At 48.5% G+C, this 17,073-nt stretch overlaps 1 protein-coding gene across 6 annotated transcripts in view; it reads right to left on the bottom strand.

The window, feature by feature from the left end:
- DAPK2 (death associated protein kinase 2) overlaps positions 1-17,073 on the bottom strand; it is a 142,015-nt gene that overhangs the window by 70,593 nt on the left and 54,349 nt on the right. For all 6 annotated transcript variants that reach the window (XM_021941731.1, XM_021941728.2, XM_021941729.2 and 3 more), the window contains exon 3: positions 8,667-8,888. In XM_021941731.1, coding sequence (XP_021797423.1) covers positions 8,667-8,888 — 222 coding nt within the window. The remainder of the gene's footprint in view (positions 1-8,666; positions 8,889-17,073) is intronic.

Below are 17,073 nucleotides of genomic sequence, written 5' to 3'. Positions count from 1 at the left end.
TCTGACAGAAGCTGGGGTATCCAGCCAGCATGTGCTCCGCTGGGGCTGAAATAAAGCCAAGGACCCAAAGGGAAAGGTCTCAGGAAGGGTTCTAGGCCAAGGGATCCAGGACCTTTGGATCACTTGGAGAACTTGTTTTAAAATGCAGATTTCAGGCCGGGCGCGGTGGCTCAAGCCTGTAATCCCAGCACTTTGGGAGGCCGAGACGGGCGGATCACGAGGTCAGGAGATCGAGACCATCCTGGCTAACGTGGTGAAACCCCGTCTCTACTAAAAAATACAAAAAAAACTAGCCGGGCGCGGTGGCCGGCGCCTGTAGTCCCAGCTACACGGGAGGCTGAGGCAGGAGAATGGCGTAAACCCGGGAGGCGGAGCTTGCAGTGAGCTGAGATCCGGCCACTGCACTCCAGCCTGGGCGACAGAGCGAGACTCCGTCTCAAAAAAAAAAAAAAAAAAAAAAAAATGCAGATTTCCAGATCCCACCATAGACTTTAACAAATTAGATTCTCCAGCAGTGAGGCCTTAAAACCTGTATTTTTACTATGACAACATAATAATAGTAATTAATATTCATTGAACACGTACTCTATGTTACATGCCTTATGCACATTATCTCATTTCATCATCACAATGTCCTATGATCTAAGGACTATCACTTTTCTATTTCACACTTAAATAAACAAAGGCTCAGAGAGGTTAAGCAACTTGCCTACAGTCCCATAGCTAGTAAATACAGTCAGGATTCAAACCCAGGCAGAACAGCTGTCAACCACTACAGCATACTGAGTATTGCAGATTATTCTTTTCTTTTTCTTTTCTTTTTTTTTTTTTTTTTTTTGAGACAGTCTCATTCTGTTGCCCAGGCTGGAGCGCAGTGATGTGATCTCAGCTCACTGTAACCTCTGCCTCCCAGGTTCAACTGATTCTCATGCCTCAGTCTCCCGAGTAGCTGGGGTTACAGGTGCATGCACCACCACGCCCAGCTAATTTTTGTATTTTTAGCAGAAATGGGGTTTCACCATATTGGCCAAGCTGGAACTCCTGACCTCAAGCAATCCGCCCACCTCAGCCCCCAAAGTGTTGCAATTACAGGTGTGAGCCATTGCGCCCGGCTCCAGATCATTCTTATATGGCTAAAATGGCTCTGATCCAACTTTGGGGATCATTCCCTGCCCCCTAGTCCATCCTAAATAAAGAGCATCAAAATCTTCTTTTCTCCTTTCTTTAAACATTTCCAGAAGCACATTTGGACCCACTCAGTAATCTTAGCATCATGAAAAATAGAACAACCGGACATAAAATAGTGCAATAGGAAGTACACAGCAATACCTATGATATGCTGTGACTTAAAAAATGGAACCTAAATCTGCTTAAGCCCCTTGTTCAGCACTATCAACAGAACTTTCTGCAATGATGAAAATGTTCTAGATATGTGCTGTCCAATAGAGTAGCCACTAGTCACATGTGGTTACTGAGCACTTGAAATGTGGCTAGTGTAATAGAGGAACTGAATTTTAATTTTGATTTAATTTTAATTATTCTAATTCAAAAACTGAAGTGGTATAAAATATTTTCCATTAAATACAACTTTATTGTTTTAGTAGAACTGCATTTCACTTTAACTGTTGCATTGTTTTGCATAAGAATTGAAATGTGGGCTGGGCACAGTGGCTCACACCTGTAATCTCAGCACTTTGGGAGGCTGAGGCAGGCAGATCACTTGAGCCTAAGAGTTCAAGACCAGCCTGGGCAACATAGTGAGACACTGTCTCTACAAAAAATACAAAAATTAGCCAGGCAAGGTGATGTGCACCTGTAGTTCCAGCTACTTAGGAGGTTGAGGTGAGGTCAAGGTTGCAGTGAGCCGTGATTGTGCCATAGCACTCCATACTGGGCAACAGAGTGAGATCCGGTCTCAAAAAGAAAAAAAAAAAAAAAAAAAGAGGTTGAGATGTGCTCTAAGTATAAAATTCACACTGGATTTTGAAGACTTAGTTTGAAAAATAGAATGTAAAATATCTCATTAATAATTTTAAATAAAAATATTATTAAAATCAATTCACATATTTCTTTTTGTTTAGTCAGTGTGGCAACTAGGAAATTTAACATTACGTATGTGGTTCACATTACATTTCTATTGGACAGCGCCAATAGGCAGGGTATCTCCTCTAGATCTAACTACTAGTTACAGGAAATACAGGGAACAGAGGAATGAGTTAAAGAACACCATGAGGAAGGAAAAAGTCTAATCCAGACTGTGAGACAGGACAAGTGGCCTAGTTTTCCAACACATCAATGGCAGGAAGGGGGAAGGTGAAAGGGTGAAGAGAGACTGAGATAAGATGGCACAGTTGACCATATGTACTGTCTGCCATAGCTGCAGTGCCCCTCTGCCCAGGGTGAGCAGGGTGTGGCCTAAGGTGGCTGCGTTGGTGTTGGGGACCCGGTTGGTGCACTATTTTCTCAGTGTCTTATGGGTGAGGCCACCCTGTGCCCCACTCTGACCCTTGCCCCCACCTTGGGCAGGTGCTGGAAGCTGGAGCACCCTCCCAGCTGCTAGAGTAACCCTGGGTCTGCTCTGCAGGCTGGGGTCAAAGGGCCAAGATGATGGCTCCAATCCTTCAGCAGCAAAGACACAATCTTCACCTTGGGGTGGGGCATGTGAGAGTTCTAGGGCTCAGCTTTTCTTCTTGTGAAACAGGAGTGAAAAAAAAAAATGCTTTCATTACCAACTTTGGAGGTGAGGGTGGGAGTGAGAGGAATCTCTATGAGATCCTTGATAAAGTCCTTGACATGAACACCATACATGGTGTCATCATCAGGGTGGCAGTGGTGGAAGGGGGCTTGATTTAGAGTTTATTTGAAGTTTGCCACCAGTGCAATGTGCTTTCCCAAACATTCCCTCACTTGAGCTTGATATCCACCCGGAGGGCATCCTCATTCTCAGACGAGAAAACTGAGGTCTCAGCAGAGCAAGGGACTTGCCCAAGATCACATAGCTAGTAAGTGGCAGGACCAGGATTTAGACCCAGATTTTCCCAGCCCCAGTTCACCACATGTCCCTCTCACCACAATCCTTCCACATTACAAAGGCTGAGGTGCTGATGCAAAATGGAAAGCCTTGAAGCAGCCCTAGGCACTGGGCAGTCCTCTGACATCCCTGTTCTGCTGCATCCATGCTCTCATCACAGTGGGCTTCACTATGTATCTTTCTCTCTCCCCAGCTAGATTATTTTTGCTTCCACAGCAAGAAAGACATTCAATAGAAGTTTGGTGAATAAAAGAACAAGGAAAGAAATAAAACGCTAAAAATAACATGATGTAGAATATTCTGTATCATATAGACAGTGAAGCCTTGGTATTTGTGAAAGACCTGTCCAGAGCCCTCTGCAAATTTTCACATCTGCAGTGCCCCCTCTGAAACACAAAGAACCCAGCTCCACACTTAGTCTGCCAGCCCCTGCCAGGTTGTGTAGGCCTGTGACCTCGGGGGAATATCTAAATAAATAATAACCCTACAATTCCTACTTTAAATAAAATGCTGCATCAATGTAAAAGCTTCTTAGCTTAACATTCCCAAAAGCCACTGACATGAAGGCTTGGGTTGAGTGAGGACTTTGGGGGGCAGTAATCAGTCATCTGTTTGAAGGTGGGATCTGGGCAGGAGACCTGGTGAGAGACATGGTCTCCTTGGGATGAAGAAGGGAACAGCCATTGTGTTCCCTAGAATCTCCCCCAGAAACTCAGAAAGGTGAGAGGCTGATGACCTGCCACCGTCTAGGCCCTGGATACCCAGGCTGGGACATTCACATTAATGCTCAGTCACCTCTTTTCAAAGCCTAATCAAGGAGCCTGGGTGTCATTTCTTTAGCCTCTAAGACCTCTGCCCTGGAGCCACCCCCCATCTCCTTCCAAGTTTCTTTCCTCTTACATCCCACATCTCTTTAAGATGAAAAACAAAGCCTAACGACTTGGCCTCATCTCTTCTCCTAGTGTTCCCAGGATCATCCCCTTCCTGCAAATCTGACCTTTGCCTCCTTCCTCCCTGCAGGGTGGCATGCCTGCTGGAAATGCTTTTCAGACTCTTCTGGGAATGTATACATGAATGACCTGCACAGGCAGCGATGGGGGAAAAATGCTGCCAGAGCTGCTGGGCCCAGGAAGCTGGGCTCAATTCGGGAACCTGGGAAGCATCACTGCCACCCTGGAGCACTCTGCCAGCAGTTCTCTGGTATGCAAGCACTGCAGTATTGCTTTCCAGAGGCTTGGAATCAAGGAGGTCCCAGAGCAGTCAGGGGCTTGTGATGGGAGGCCGGCCCAACCTTCACAGGGAGACTTACATTTTTCAGGGCTAGTTCCACATGTGACATGAGTTAAGCTACTGAGATTTTTTAATATATTCTACACCCCAACAGAAGTCAACTTACATGGACAATAAAATCCTTCCCAGTCCTGCCTTCAATAGTCATAACCAGAGGTAGCTGCTTCTAGGGAGGTCACAGATGGGATAATAACAGCTGAAAGGGATCAGGGCCAGGCATGTCCTCCTAGTGCTGGCCACTTTAGCAGAGAGCAGGAGGAAGCCCTGCACCAGACAACAGTTGCTGAGAGGGGGAGTGGGATCAGGGTAGACTCATTCATAAAACCTGCAACTGGGCAGCTTTCAACTGAGCAGGTGGATACTAACACTCACTGGGCAAACCCACTAATTTATTAGGAGGCCGAAGACTTCTGACCAGCCTAACAGGAGTCACTAAGTCTAAGCACAAAAGTCCATGAGGCCGGGTGTGGTGGCTCATGCCTGTAATCCCAGCAATTTGGGAGGCCAAAGCGAGTGGATCACTGGAGGCCACGGGTTCGAGACCAGCCTGGCCAACAGAGTGAAACCCTACCTCTACTAAAAATACAAAAAAATTAGCCAGGCGTGGGGGCACATGCCGGTAGTCCCAGCTACATGGGAGGCTAAGGCATCAGGATCACTGGAACCTGGGAGGTGAGATTGCAGTGAGCCGAGATCACGCCACTGCACTCCAGCCTGGGTGACAGAGCAAGACTCCATCTCAAAAAACAAAAACAAACAAACAAAACAAAAGCCCAGGAATTCCTCTCTTGGGAGGTCCTCCCTCTCAGACCCTGGCCATACATGGGTTAGGCAAGTCTTAGAACGCTTGGGTCTTCTCCAATCTCATAAATTCTTAGCAATCCATAGACAGGCACCCTGAGAACAATGAGACAGCTTGGAAGTGAAGGGGGAGACAGAAATGGGACAGAACTAACAAGCACAGAGGCCCAAGCAAGTCATGGGAGCACCAGCGTGACAACTGATGTTACGGATGGTGCACCTGAGCTCACAAGAAGCTGGCACATAACTGGCTGACCATGAGCCCTGTTGGAAAAAACATGGACATCTCAAGAGCATCACCTGCCACACACCCCGGCCACCGACTCCTAGGCTTCTACAAACAGGAAGAAGCAGGCAATTTCCCCAGCAATTAAAGACATGCCAGTTACAATAAGAAAGTATCAATTTATAGCTATAAAGATCAATAAATAATGAAGCACGTTTCAAAACAAATGACCCAGGGCTGGCAGGGCCACAGGCACACAGCAACACTCCTACGCTGTGGTGGTAATGGTTAACCAGGACCATCTTTGAAAAGCGAGGATATTGAGTCCCAAAAATGTCAGCCTTTGGCCTAGTCATCCCATTCCTGGTGATTTTAGCTAAATCCTGGGGACTCTGCTGAAAGGATTAATTAAAAAGAAAAGGGGAAGATCTTGAGAAAAAAGTTGTTTTATCAGTAAAATTTGCAATGGTTAAAAGCTAGGAAATAAAAACCATGTGTCCAACAATAAGGATGCTATGGTTTGACTATTTGTGCCCTACAAACTCGCATTGAAATTTAATCCCCAATGTGGCTGTATTAGGCAGTGGGACCTTTGAGACATGATTGGGTCAGGGTGTGGTGGCTCACGCCTGTAATCCCAGCACTTTGGGAGGCCAAGGCGGGCAGATCATCTAAGGTCAGGAGTTCAAGACCAGCTAGGGCAACACGGCAAAATCCCGTCTCCACTAAAAATACAAAAATTAAGCTGGGTGTGGTGGTGGGTGCCTGTAATCCCAGCTACTTGGGAGGCTGAGGCAGGAGAATAGCTTGAACCCAGGAGGCAAAGGCTGTAGTGAGCCAGGATCGTGCCATTGCACTCTAGCCTGGAAGACAGAGCGAGACTCTATCTCAAAGAAAGAGAAACGACTGGGTTATGAGGACTCTGTCCTTATGAATGGATTAATCCATTCATGCATTAGTGGATTAATAGGCTAATGGATTAATGAGTTATCATGGATGGAACTGGTAGCTATATAAGAAGAAGAAGAGAGAACTGAGATATCCCACTCTGCCCCTCACCATGTGATGCACTGGGCTGCCTTGGGGGACTCTGTAGAGAGTCCCCATTAGTAAGAAGGTCCTAATCAAATGTGTCCCCTCAATCTCAGACTCCTCAGCCTCCATAACTATAAGAAATAAATACCTTTTCCTTATAAATTAACCAGTTTCAGATATTCTATTACAAGCCACAGAAAATGGACTAAGACAAGGGAAATACTGGTGTGCAATTCAGTGAAACATTGTCAGTTAAAAGAGAAAAGCCAATTTTTAGAATTATGTTAACTGAGGGAAAAAGTAGAGCAGGAAATTATACAAGTACAATGATTGTATACAAATAGATAAAGATTGAGAGGAACCACAGAAAAACATAAATAGCTGCGTTTGGGTTGTAGGATTATAAATGTAATTTCTTTTCCATTCCGGCTTAGTTTTTTCCCCCCCCAAAATAGATTTTTAAGAAGTGGCTCGGCCTTTCCAGCAAGGTGCGCTTGTCACTCTCTGCTGGGAATCAGGATGCTGACTGCTGACCCTCAGCTTCTCTCTAGGTCAGGCAGGGCAGGCATCCAGTAATCCAACCAGCTGGGAGGTCCATGGGAGAAACATGGAGGACACTGGGAGCTAGTGAAGGGAAAAGCACAGGCAATTCTATACATTTAAACACTGAGATGGATAATTTAAGAATCAAATGCGAGAGTATGCAAATGCCCATCTGCTACTTAAATCTATATCCTGCCCATACCAGAGCATAGTTCTCAAATTAGAATGATCTCAAATGTCAGGTGGTCCACCCAGTCTGTAGGCAGGTTAAGGATGGCTGCCTGCTTTACAGATGAGATCTAAAGCTCAGGGAATTGAGGTGACTTGCCCAAGGGCACAAAATCAGGGATTCCTGAGAGATTCTATCACTCCCACTACCAGGAAGGTGCATACATGCTTATGAGCCTCAGAACATTCTTTTTTTTTTTTTCCCAAGACAGAGTCTTGCTCTGTCACCCAGGCTGGAGTGCAGTGATGCAATCTTGGCTCACTGCAACCTCCGCCTCCCGGGTTCAAGCAATTCTCCTGCCTCAGCCTCCCAAGTAGCTGAGATTACAGACACCTGCCACCACGCCTGGCTAATTTTTGTATTTTCAGTAGAGATGGGGTTTCACCATGTTAGCCAGGCTGGTCTCAAACTCTGACCTCATGATCTGCCTGCCTTGGCCTCCCAAAGTGCTAGGATTACAGGTGTGAGCCACGGCACCAGGCCAGAACATTCTTTACATAGGCCTTGCTGCTTGTCTGGACACAGCCACTGTAACTTGTGCCACAACCCAACTCAAACTCTATTGTGTGTCAGAGCCCCACCTGCCCAGGAGGATACAGGGTGGCCAGCTAACCCCTAGAGTCTTGGGCTCATCTATCCAAATTCCATCATACACTGTGAGGTCTTCCTCTGCTAAGCCAGCATAAGGCCAACCCGCCTCACACTCATAGCTGTCTGAACAAGCCGTGTGGACTCAAGTCCTGGTTCTGCCACTTCCTGGCTATAGGATCTTGTAAGTGACCTGGCCTGCCAGTGTTCTTGTCTGTAAAATGGGGATAATAAAAGTATCTGTGTGACAGCGTCGTTATGAGGATTAAACAAGGTACCGAGTACTTGGCTTGCACAATGAATATAAAATAACCTGTCTGCATTAGTAAGACATTTCCCTCATCATAGTCTTTAAAGATTGAACAAGACGACAGATACAAAGCACCTAGCAAATTATTGGCTTACAGTAGGACTCTCTAAATAATAGCTGTTATTATAACAATAAAGGTGTCAATCACAGCACAAATGCAGTGGACTTTCCCCCGGAAAGGGCTGGAGAAGGGCTTCACAGAGCCTGGAGATGTTTGTACTTCCCCTCTTCATAGTACACATCCCTCCCTGACAGCCTCCCCTGGCCCCACCCCATCCTCCATCCCCCTCACCCTCCCACATGCTTCTCCAGCCGGGAAAAGACCCCAGTGCAGTCATTTCTTTCCTTTGATCTCCAGGATCCAGTGAAAGCCAGACTTAGGCCATCGCCCTCTGCCCCTGCTACTCAGCAAACCTGTCCCTCCTTTGGCTCAGTTTCAGGAGGAGGATGGGGTAACTGAGGCAGAGGAGATCTGCCCACTACTGACTTCACCTCCTCTGGGCTGAGCTTAGGCCTGGTTGCTGCTGCCCCCTGGGGCCTGTGACTGGAGCTTCCACCGCCCTGCCTGCCCCTGCTGACCCCTAACCCTGTGGGTCCTGGGGACCCCACTCACAGCTCAAGGATGAGCACCACGTCGGTGCGGTTCTCGTAGACGTCGTGCAGCGTGATGACGTTGTGGTGCAGCACCTGCCGCAGGATGCTCACCTCCCGCTCGATCTCCTCCCGGCTCACACCGCGCCGGCTCGCCGGGCTCTGCCGCTTCTTGATGAACTTGGCTGCATACTCAAGTCCCGTGCTCTTCTCCCGGCACTTCTTCACGATGGCAAACTGGCCACTGTGGGGACACAGACCCACAAGATGAGGTCGTCACTGTGGTCACTGGGGAAGTGACCCCACTGTCAGCTACCAGGTCACACGAATTCAGAGTGATTCTGCCAGGACAGGACAAATCATGCCACCAGTCTGCATCCCCACCTAGATGACAACCTGTGGCTGAGATGCGGCAGGGACTGGGCTTCCCTTCTGTCCATTCCTTCTATGAGGAATGAATGTTAGTATTGTCAGTCCCAGTGTACAGAGGTGAACACTGAGGCCCAGAAAGGTTATTGATCAGGTGACACAGTCTTGTCATTGCAAAGTCTCAGCTAGAACCCAAGTCTAGGATCCACCAGATGAAATCACAATGTCCATAAGCAGACTGGGCTGGTGGGGATCCAGGTTTGGGTGGAGTTTGGAGAGGAGAGGAGGCAACCTAACAAGGTTAATCACCATAGTGGGGGAGCATCACAGTCAGAGGACTTGGTATAAACAGAGAGTTGTACAATCAGGAAACTGAGGCATAAGGATAGGTCATGTGACTCACCTGAGGTCATGGCAGAGTTAATGGCAAAGCCAAGCCTCAAAGTCAGATACCCAATCAGCTGTCCACAAAGCCTCTGAGATAGTTTAGAACAGTCTAGACCACTATTAGTCCCCTTCAGACACTAGCACCCAGGGCTGGGCTCAGAAACCCCTCACTCCAGGGACAGAGACAGCAACCATGAAATGGAGTCCATGGCAGAGCAGCAGGCAGCCCTGAGCCAGCTTCCCGGAGTGCTCCAGGGAAGGGCACCCCACAGGGAAGGGCACCAACCACCTGCTTCTGCACCTCAGTTCAGTGACCAGCAGGAGCTGATCTAAGTCCCCAGAGACTTTCCAGTGGCCATCTTGCCCAGGGGTCCTCCCATCCCCTTACTGCCATTTGCCATCATTGTCCCACGTTTTCTTGCCACTCAAAATACCCACTGCTTAGGTAACTGAGAACGTTTTCTAGTTCAGCTTAATGGCTTAATAAGAGGCCAGCAGACTCCAGACTTACGAGGTACGCTCTTAGTGGCTCTGGGGTAAAAGCTACATACAAGGAAATGCTTGGGATATTTGCCCCAACTGGCAGAAAATAGCAAAATAGCACTGCATCTGGACCACTCCATCATTAGCATCATCCTCAGTGAGACAGTCTTCAAAATACCCAGAGTGGCAATAACAACAACGAAGTCAAGTTGAGCAAGCAACAGATAGATAGACTAACACTTACATAGCATTCTATGGCAGCCACTTCAGAGACGTTCCCAAACACAAACTCATGCATCTCTCCATCCCCTCAACCTCCATTTACTCAACACTGTCTGGGCATCCACTCTGTGCCAGGATCTGTGCTGGGCACTACTGGGCAGGGACCAAAGGCACAGACAACAGGTACAGATGGAGCTCTGGGGAGAGAGAAGACCCTGGGGGCGGGACTGGGCAGAGAATGCTTTGTGGAGCCAAATTTATCTTACATCGTCCACTGACTCTAAAGTTTCAGCTATTTCAGTTCCAAATATTGGCTCTGAAATGTCCACACACTAGGGGCTGACGCAGATGGAGTGGAGCCAGGCCTCCCAGAGCCAGAGTGAACACATTCAGTGTGATCTCTAACACATATGGTCTCTTGGAGCCACTCTGGACCTTGAGGACAGCGGGTGCCTTGGTAGGTGCCAACAAACACTTGACCGAACTTCCAGGCCCAGGTGGCTCTGAGTCTCAGTGTCAAGACAGCCACATGCCTCTCTTCTCCCTCTGACACCTCAAGTGGCCGCTGACAGGGCCTGGCATTTCAGAGTCCCTGTGACCTTGTCACAGAATTCCTGAGCTCCTACTTGACTGGTGGGGAAAGCAAAGCTTAAGGGTGGTAAGGGATACACTTAGGTTTACAGAGCACACAGGTGGTGGCGCAGGGCTTGGCTTGGCATCCAAATCCCCCAGCTCCCAGCCCCACACTGTGTTGACAGCCTTAGGACTTGTGAAGGGGCAGAAAAGCTTTTGCAAACTAGAGCCAAACATTTCAGGCCACCTTGACATTGTTTCCCCTTTGTCTTATGAGGGAAACAGAGGCATTTTCTTCCATATCGCATGCCTGAAAAATTCCCCAAACTCTCAAAAAGCAAATGAGTGTTTGCTTTGCTGAGTTTTCTCTCTGCAAGACAGCTGTGGCAACGAGTGGTGACCACGGCAGGCCCACTGCACGGGCATCTTCCCCTCCCCAAATGGAGGCATTTTAAGAGTGGGTGACTAAGATGGTGCCGAATACCACACAACACCACTCATCTCACCTGTCTTCACTCAGGCACAGCCTTCTGCTCAACCTGTGGAGGGGAGCCTCAGAGGGAGCCAAGGCCGCTGGCTGGTGTCCCCCACTCCTTGGGCTGTTTCCAGAAGAGTGGAGAACACCCTCCACCAGATCCAGCCCCCAGGCTTCAAGGTCAGACAGGTCTGGCCTCAGGGACTTATGCTTTCACCTGCTCTAAACATAGATTTGCTCATCTGTCAAACAGGAATCAGGATTCCCTGCTAGAAAGTTGTGAAGACTGGAAATATTTGTAATGTTGGCCCATGGTACTCACGAGTGGTTCATACAAACGCTGAGCAAGAGACACCCAGAGATGTAAGTCACTGATTCAAATGGTCTGGAATGTGAAACCAGGGAATTGGTTTAATTTTATATATTTTTAGAGATGGGGTCTGGCTCTGCTGCCCAGGCTGGAGTGCAGTGGTGTGATCATAACTCACTGCAGCCTCAAATTCCTGGGCTCAAGCAATCCTCCCAACCTCTGCCTCCCTAGTAGTTGGGACCACAGGTGCATGCCACACCACCCAGCTTCAGTTTAATTTTAAAAGCACCACCCTATCCCTCCCCCACTCCCCACCCCCAATGATTCCCATGCACAGCCAGATGTGAAAATATCTCTATTCCAAGCAATTAGCCAACTCCTTTAATCCTAGAGCAGTAGTTCTCAACCCAGGCCACACATTGATATTGCCTGGCGAATTTTAATATTCCTAGTGTTTAAGTCTCACCCTGAGAGATTCTGTCCTCCTGGCTTTGGGCCTGAAGATGTGGGTTATTTAAAAGTCCGCTGGGTAACTGACATGCAGCCAGGGCTGAGAACCATTGACTTACGACAGCTTTCTGATTATCTCCATTTCACAAATGAAGAAACTACACCACTGTTACTCATACTAGTTCCTCCTTTTCAGTATTACACTTCCCCGTAGTTCTCTGATCTGATCACCTCAGGAAAGGAGTAAAGAAAGGGAATCCGAGGGGAGGGGTTGTCTCCCATCAGCATGATTTTTCCTTGAGGGCTTCACCAGTCTAACCGCTGTGTTACGAATCTGCAAATCAAGACAGAAGATTATGCTAGCTTTTGGAGGAGAACAGGAGTGAAAATTTGTAGTCAGGCACTCCCTGCCCACCGTACTCAGCAGTCGCACAAAAGCAGAACCTGAGGTGGCTCTAGTATGCCCATCAGAGGGCCCAGCCAACCCAAGGGCAGGTAAAGACTGTGACAGCAACGGGCCCTTGTCTGCATACAGAAGGCTCTGCAGCCGGAAGCTGAGGCCCCACAGTGCAGAAGTCACCAGCTAGGCTACAGGGATGATGGGTGGGAGGCAAGGGCCTGTCCACTTTAGGACAGAGCCACCCAGAATGTCATCCAGGAAGGGAGCAGAGGGGAGCAATTCAACCTCTAATGAAGGTCGTTGCTAACACTAAATCAAAAACGATGGGAATACTGGAATCTGGTATACACATGCAAAGCACACATATTCTAGTATCTCTGCCCCACCGTAGCAACAATCAATACCTATGCAAGGTCTACTGCAGCACGGGGCTGCTAGGAGGCCCGATTCCTGGTCCTAACCTGCTATCAAAGTTTCATGGGCTTGACAAGGAGCTGCCTTTTCAGTTCATGTTTCTCCACCTGCCACCTCAGGTCTCACCTTAGAAAGCTTCCTGTCAGAAAGCTCCAAAGAGCCTGGGACAACTCTAAACAGGAATGAAGCCCTTTCCCTTCACTCTCCAAATTCCTCTGGGCTGGTGTCAGGAGACTGGGAGTCTAGTCAGAGCCCTACCACTAACGAGCCAGGACCCTGGGCAGCCTGTTCAACTCCCCGGGCCTCAGTTTCCTTCTTCGTCAAGTGGGGACAATAACACCTGCCCTGCCCACTTCCCAGGGTTGTTTGGGAAATCATGGGGTGATGTCTGAGATAGGACTTTACCATCCAACCTTGCAGAAGAGTATGAGGCGTGGGTAGGTGGGAACTCTGTGCCTGAGGCTGGCTTGCAAAAGTCACGTAGGATGGTTTCGTGAGGGACAGTAAATCCGCAAGATACAGAAAACATCCCACTTCTGCCAGCACTCTCCTGCAATTCTGTCAGGAACACAGTCCTCTTCCCAGGCAGAGGACTCAGCTCCGCACTCACTCAGCACCCAGGAGGATGAGTGGGCTGTGTCAACATCAATGTCACTGGCAGATGGGCCTCATTCCCAAACTTGTCAGGCCCCCAGGTGGCACCTCATAAGGGCTCTCTAGTTGTCTGCCCAGGACTCAAATGAAAACGGGTACAGCTAGAACAGCTTCTCAGTGCTCAGAAATGTCCCCAACCTTAGTTCTTAAGGTTCATGGAGGAGCCTGGCCTAATCCCCACCCCCCAAATTCTTCACTGTCAAGGGTGAATAACCAGGGCATGACCCAAATATCACACCATGGGATAGATCTTGTAAAGCAATGTAAACATTACAACATTTACATCCAGCTTGTCCAAGACGGAGTCTCCTCTGTTGCCCAGGATGGAGTGCAGTGGCACAATCTCAGCTCACTGCAAGCTCCACCACCTGGGTTTAAGTGATTCTCCTGCCTCAGTCTCATGAGTAGCTTGAATTACAGGCACCCGCCATCATGGCTGGCTAATTTTGTTTGTTTGTTTGTTTGTTTGTTTGTTTTGAGATGGAGTCTCGCTCTGTCACCCAGTCTGGAGTGCAGTGGCCGGATCTCAGCTCACTGCAAGCTCCGCCTCCCGGGTTTACGCCATTCTCCTGCCTCAGCCTCCGCAGTAGCTGGGACTACAGGCGCCCGCCACCTCGCCCGGCTAGTTTTTTTTTTTTTTTTTTTAATAGAGATGGGGTTTCACCGTGTTAGCCAGGATGGTCTTGATCTCCTGACCTCGTGATCCGCCCGTCTTGGCCTCCCAAAGTGCTGGGATTACAGGCTTGAGCCACCGAACCTGGTCAGTTTTTCTCTTAATGAGCTAACTTCATATTCATTATCTTTTTTAATATTTGCAAGTATCATTTTTATTTCCATTTCACAGATAAGAAAACTGGAGAGGTATGGTGGCTTATACCTGTCATCCCAGTGCTTTGGGAGGCTGAGGCAGGGGGATCACTTGAGGCCAGGAGTATGAGACCAGCCTGGTCAATGTGGTGAAACCCTGTCTCTACTAAAAATACAAAAACTACCCAGGCATGGTGGTGCAAGCCTATTCCAGCTACTTGGGAGGCTGAGGCACGAGAATCACTTGAACCCAGGAGGCAGAGGTGCCAGTGAGCTGAGATCATGCCACTGTACTGCAGCCTGGGTGACAGGGTGAGACTTTGTCTCCAAAAAAAAAAAAAAAAAAAGAGCCAGGCAAGGTGGCACAAACTGCAGTCCCAGCTACTCAGGGTGCTGAGGTGGGAGGATGACTTTCAGCCCAGCAGTTTGAGGCTACAGTGAGCTATGATCATACCACTGCACTTCAGCCTGGGCGACAAGCAAGACTCTGTCTCTAAAAAAAGTCAATTAAAAAAAAAAGAGAAAAAACTGGGCTTAGAGAAGTAAAGTGACTTGGCAGTTGGGCCAGGGAACAGGGCTAGGACACAGATCCACGTCATTGACTCCGGTTACAGTGAGGCTCTTGAGGTAACTGACCAGCAGTGTGTACCAAGTAGTCAGGAGAGGGGCCAATCCCAGAAGAGAACAGTATTTGACATTGTTTTGAATTGCTGGCATGTGGTGATAGTAAAAAGCAGACTGATTTTTACTCGATTTTATTATCGGTTTGTTTTATTTATACATACATGCATGCATACATACATACATACATACATAGTCTTGCTCTATTGCCCAGGCTGGAGTGTAGTGGTACGATCTCGGCTCACTGCAACCTCCACCTCCCAAGTTCAAGCAATTCTCCTGCCTCAGCCTCCCAAGTAGCTGGGATTACAGGTACACACCACTATGCCTGTCTAATTTTTGTATTTTTAGTAGAGATGAGGTTTCACTGTGTTGGCCAGGCTGATCTTGAACTCCTGGTCTCCAGTGATCTGCCTGCCTTGGCCTCCCAAAGTGCTGGGATTACAGGCATGAGCCACTGCGCCAGGCCTACTATTGGTTTTAAATTCTTAAAAGGAAATGCACCCCTTACAGCCTGCATCAAGGTCGACCACTCCCACTGTCCACCCACCCTCACCCTCTGTGGTAAGCCACAGCTAACCAGACTTGTTCTGTCAACTACCAGGGCCAAGCTGCTAAAGGCTTTGAAAGGTCTATGGGCTAGGTGTGGTTGTTGTAATCCCAGCACTTTGGGAGGCGGGAGGATCACCTGAGGTCAGGAGTTTGAGACCAGCCTGGGCCAACAGGGCAAAACCCCATCTCTCCTAAAAATACAAAAATTAGCTAGGTATGATGGTGCACACCTGTAGTCCCAGCTACTCAAGAGGCTGAAGCACAAGAATCATATGAACCTGGGAGGTGGAGGTTGCAGTGAGCTGAGATTGCACCACTGCACTCCAGCCTGGGTGACAGAGCAAGACTCCATCTCAAAAAAAAAAAAAAAAAAAAAAAAAAAAAGAAACAAAAAAGAAAAGAAAGGTCTATGGATTGAGTGGGTCTACCTCATTCCCTCTCTTAGTCGACCCTAAAGTGTCCACAAATTGAGTGATGTGCCCCTAAGTCGCCAGTCTATCAAGGTGAAAATGAGGCAGAGCTGCATAGAACGCAGGGTCCCAGCTGAGGGACAAGATGCCACCAGAGGTGAGAGAACCAAATGGGAAGTGTTCCAAAGCAGAGGGTCGTGGAGACTGGCTTCCTCCTCCTGCTTCCCCACCACAGTCACTGCAGTTCCTCTTTCCTCTCTGGAAAACAATGAGCCGTGATTCCTCTGGAATTACCCTGTGAGGTTTCAGGGCCATAGGGCAGGGATAATGCTTAGGAACTTCCAGCCAAGGACCTTCAGCCAGTGTGTCTCAAAGGCAGGAGCAGCTCAAAGCTGTAGTCCACAAGAACCAGGTCAGCCTGATCCCAGAGGACCCCCACCCACATCCCATAGCCACAGCCTGCTTGGGGATGGTGTCACTGAGCCCCCTCCCTACTCTTCTGCCTGGCCAGGCTCCACTGTGGAGCCTCTGTGGCTGACCCTGTCCTTATCTCCCACCCTTTCCCAGCACATCCATCTTCCAGCCAGGCCACTCCAAATCCTATGAACAACAGGCAGAAAACACTTGGGGGCACATTCCCCAAGGTCAGAGCAAGCAAGGGACCAGATATTCAGGAAACCAAAACAGAGTGAAGAAACATAATGTTATCCGAGGTCGGAGCAGGAAACAGGTCAGGGTTTTAGGCCAGAGAGACAAGGGTAAGGAGGAAAAGTTTACCAAAGCCAGGTGGGCAGTGCGCTGGGAACTAGACGGGCAAGACAGGAGTGAGAAACACTCAGGGAGCAGCAGCAAAGTCAGCAGCAGGTGGAGAGTCTGGAACAACAGAAATGCCAGCCAAGAACCTGCAAACAGAAGAGGGCACAGGGCTGCCCAATAGGACTCTTCTCCCAGTTAATGACCCAGGCCCCCCATTTCATGAGCCTGTTTCCCCTCCCTGACCTCGTTGCTACTGTCTTTCCAGTCCCTTGAAATTTGAGATGTGGAACCCTCTCTCAAATCTTTCACCGAAGTCCAATATGTAAAACAGATTAAAAGCTGTGCTTCTTTTGGAGAGGCACCCAGAGCCCACCCACTGACCGCCCCCACCCATGAGGCCTAAAGGGGCTTCATGGAACCCCAAAAGCTCCAGGGAACACAGTTTGAGAAGTACTGCTCTATAGCATGGAAGCACAGCATGCTCTAGATGATCCCAAAGAAGTTTCAAACCATCAATGAAAATGAAAAACAGAAATGCAGATACTT

Source organism: Papio anubis, chromosome 7 (assembly GCF_008728515.1).
Source record: "Papio anubis isolate 15944 chromosome 7, Panubis1.0, whole genome shotgun sequence".
Classification (NCBI taxonomy): domain Eukaryota; kingdom Metazoa; phylum Chordata; class Mammalia; order Primates; family Cercopithecidae; genus Papio; species Papio anubis.
This window is presented reverse-complemented; position numbering and strand designations above follow the sequence as displayed.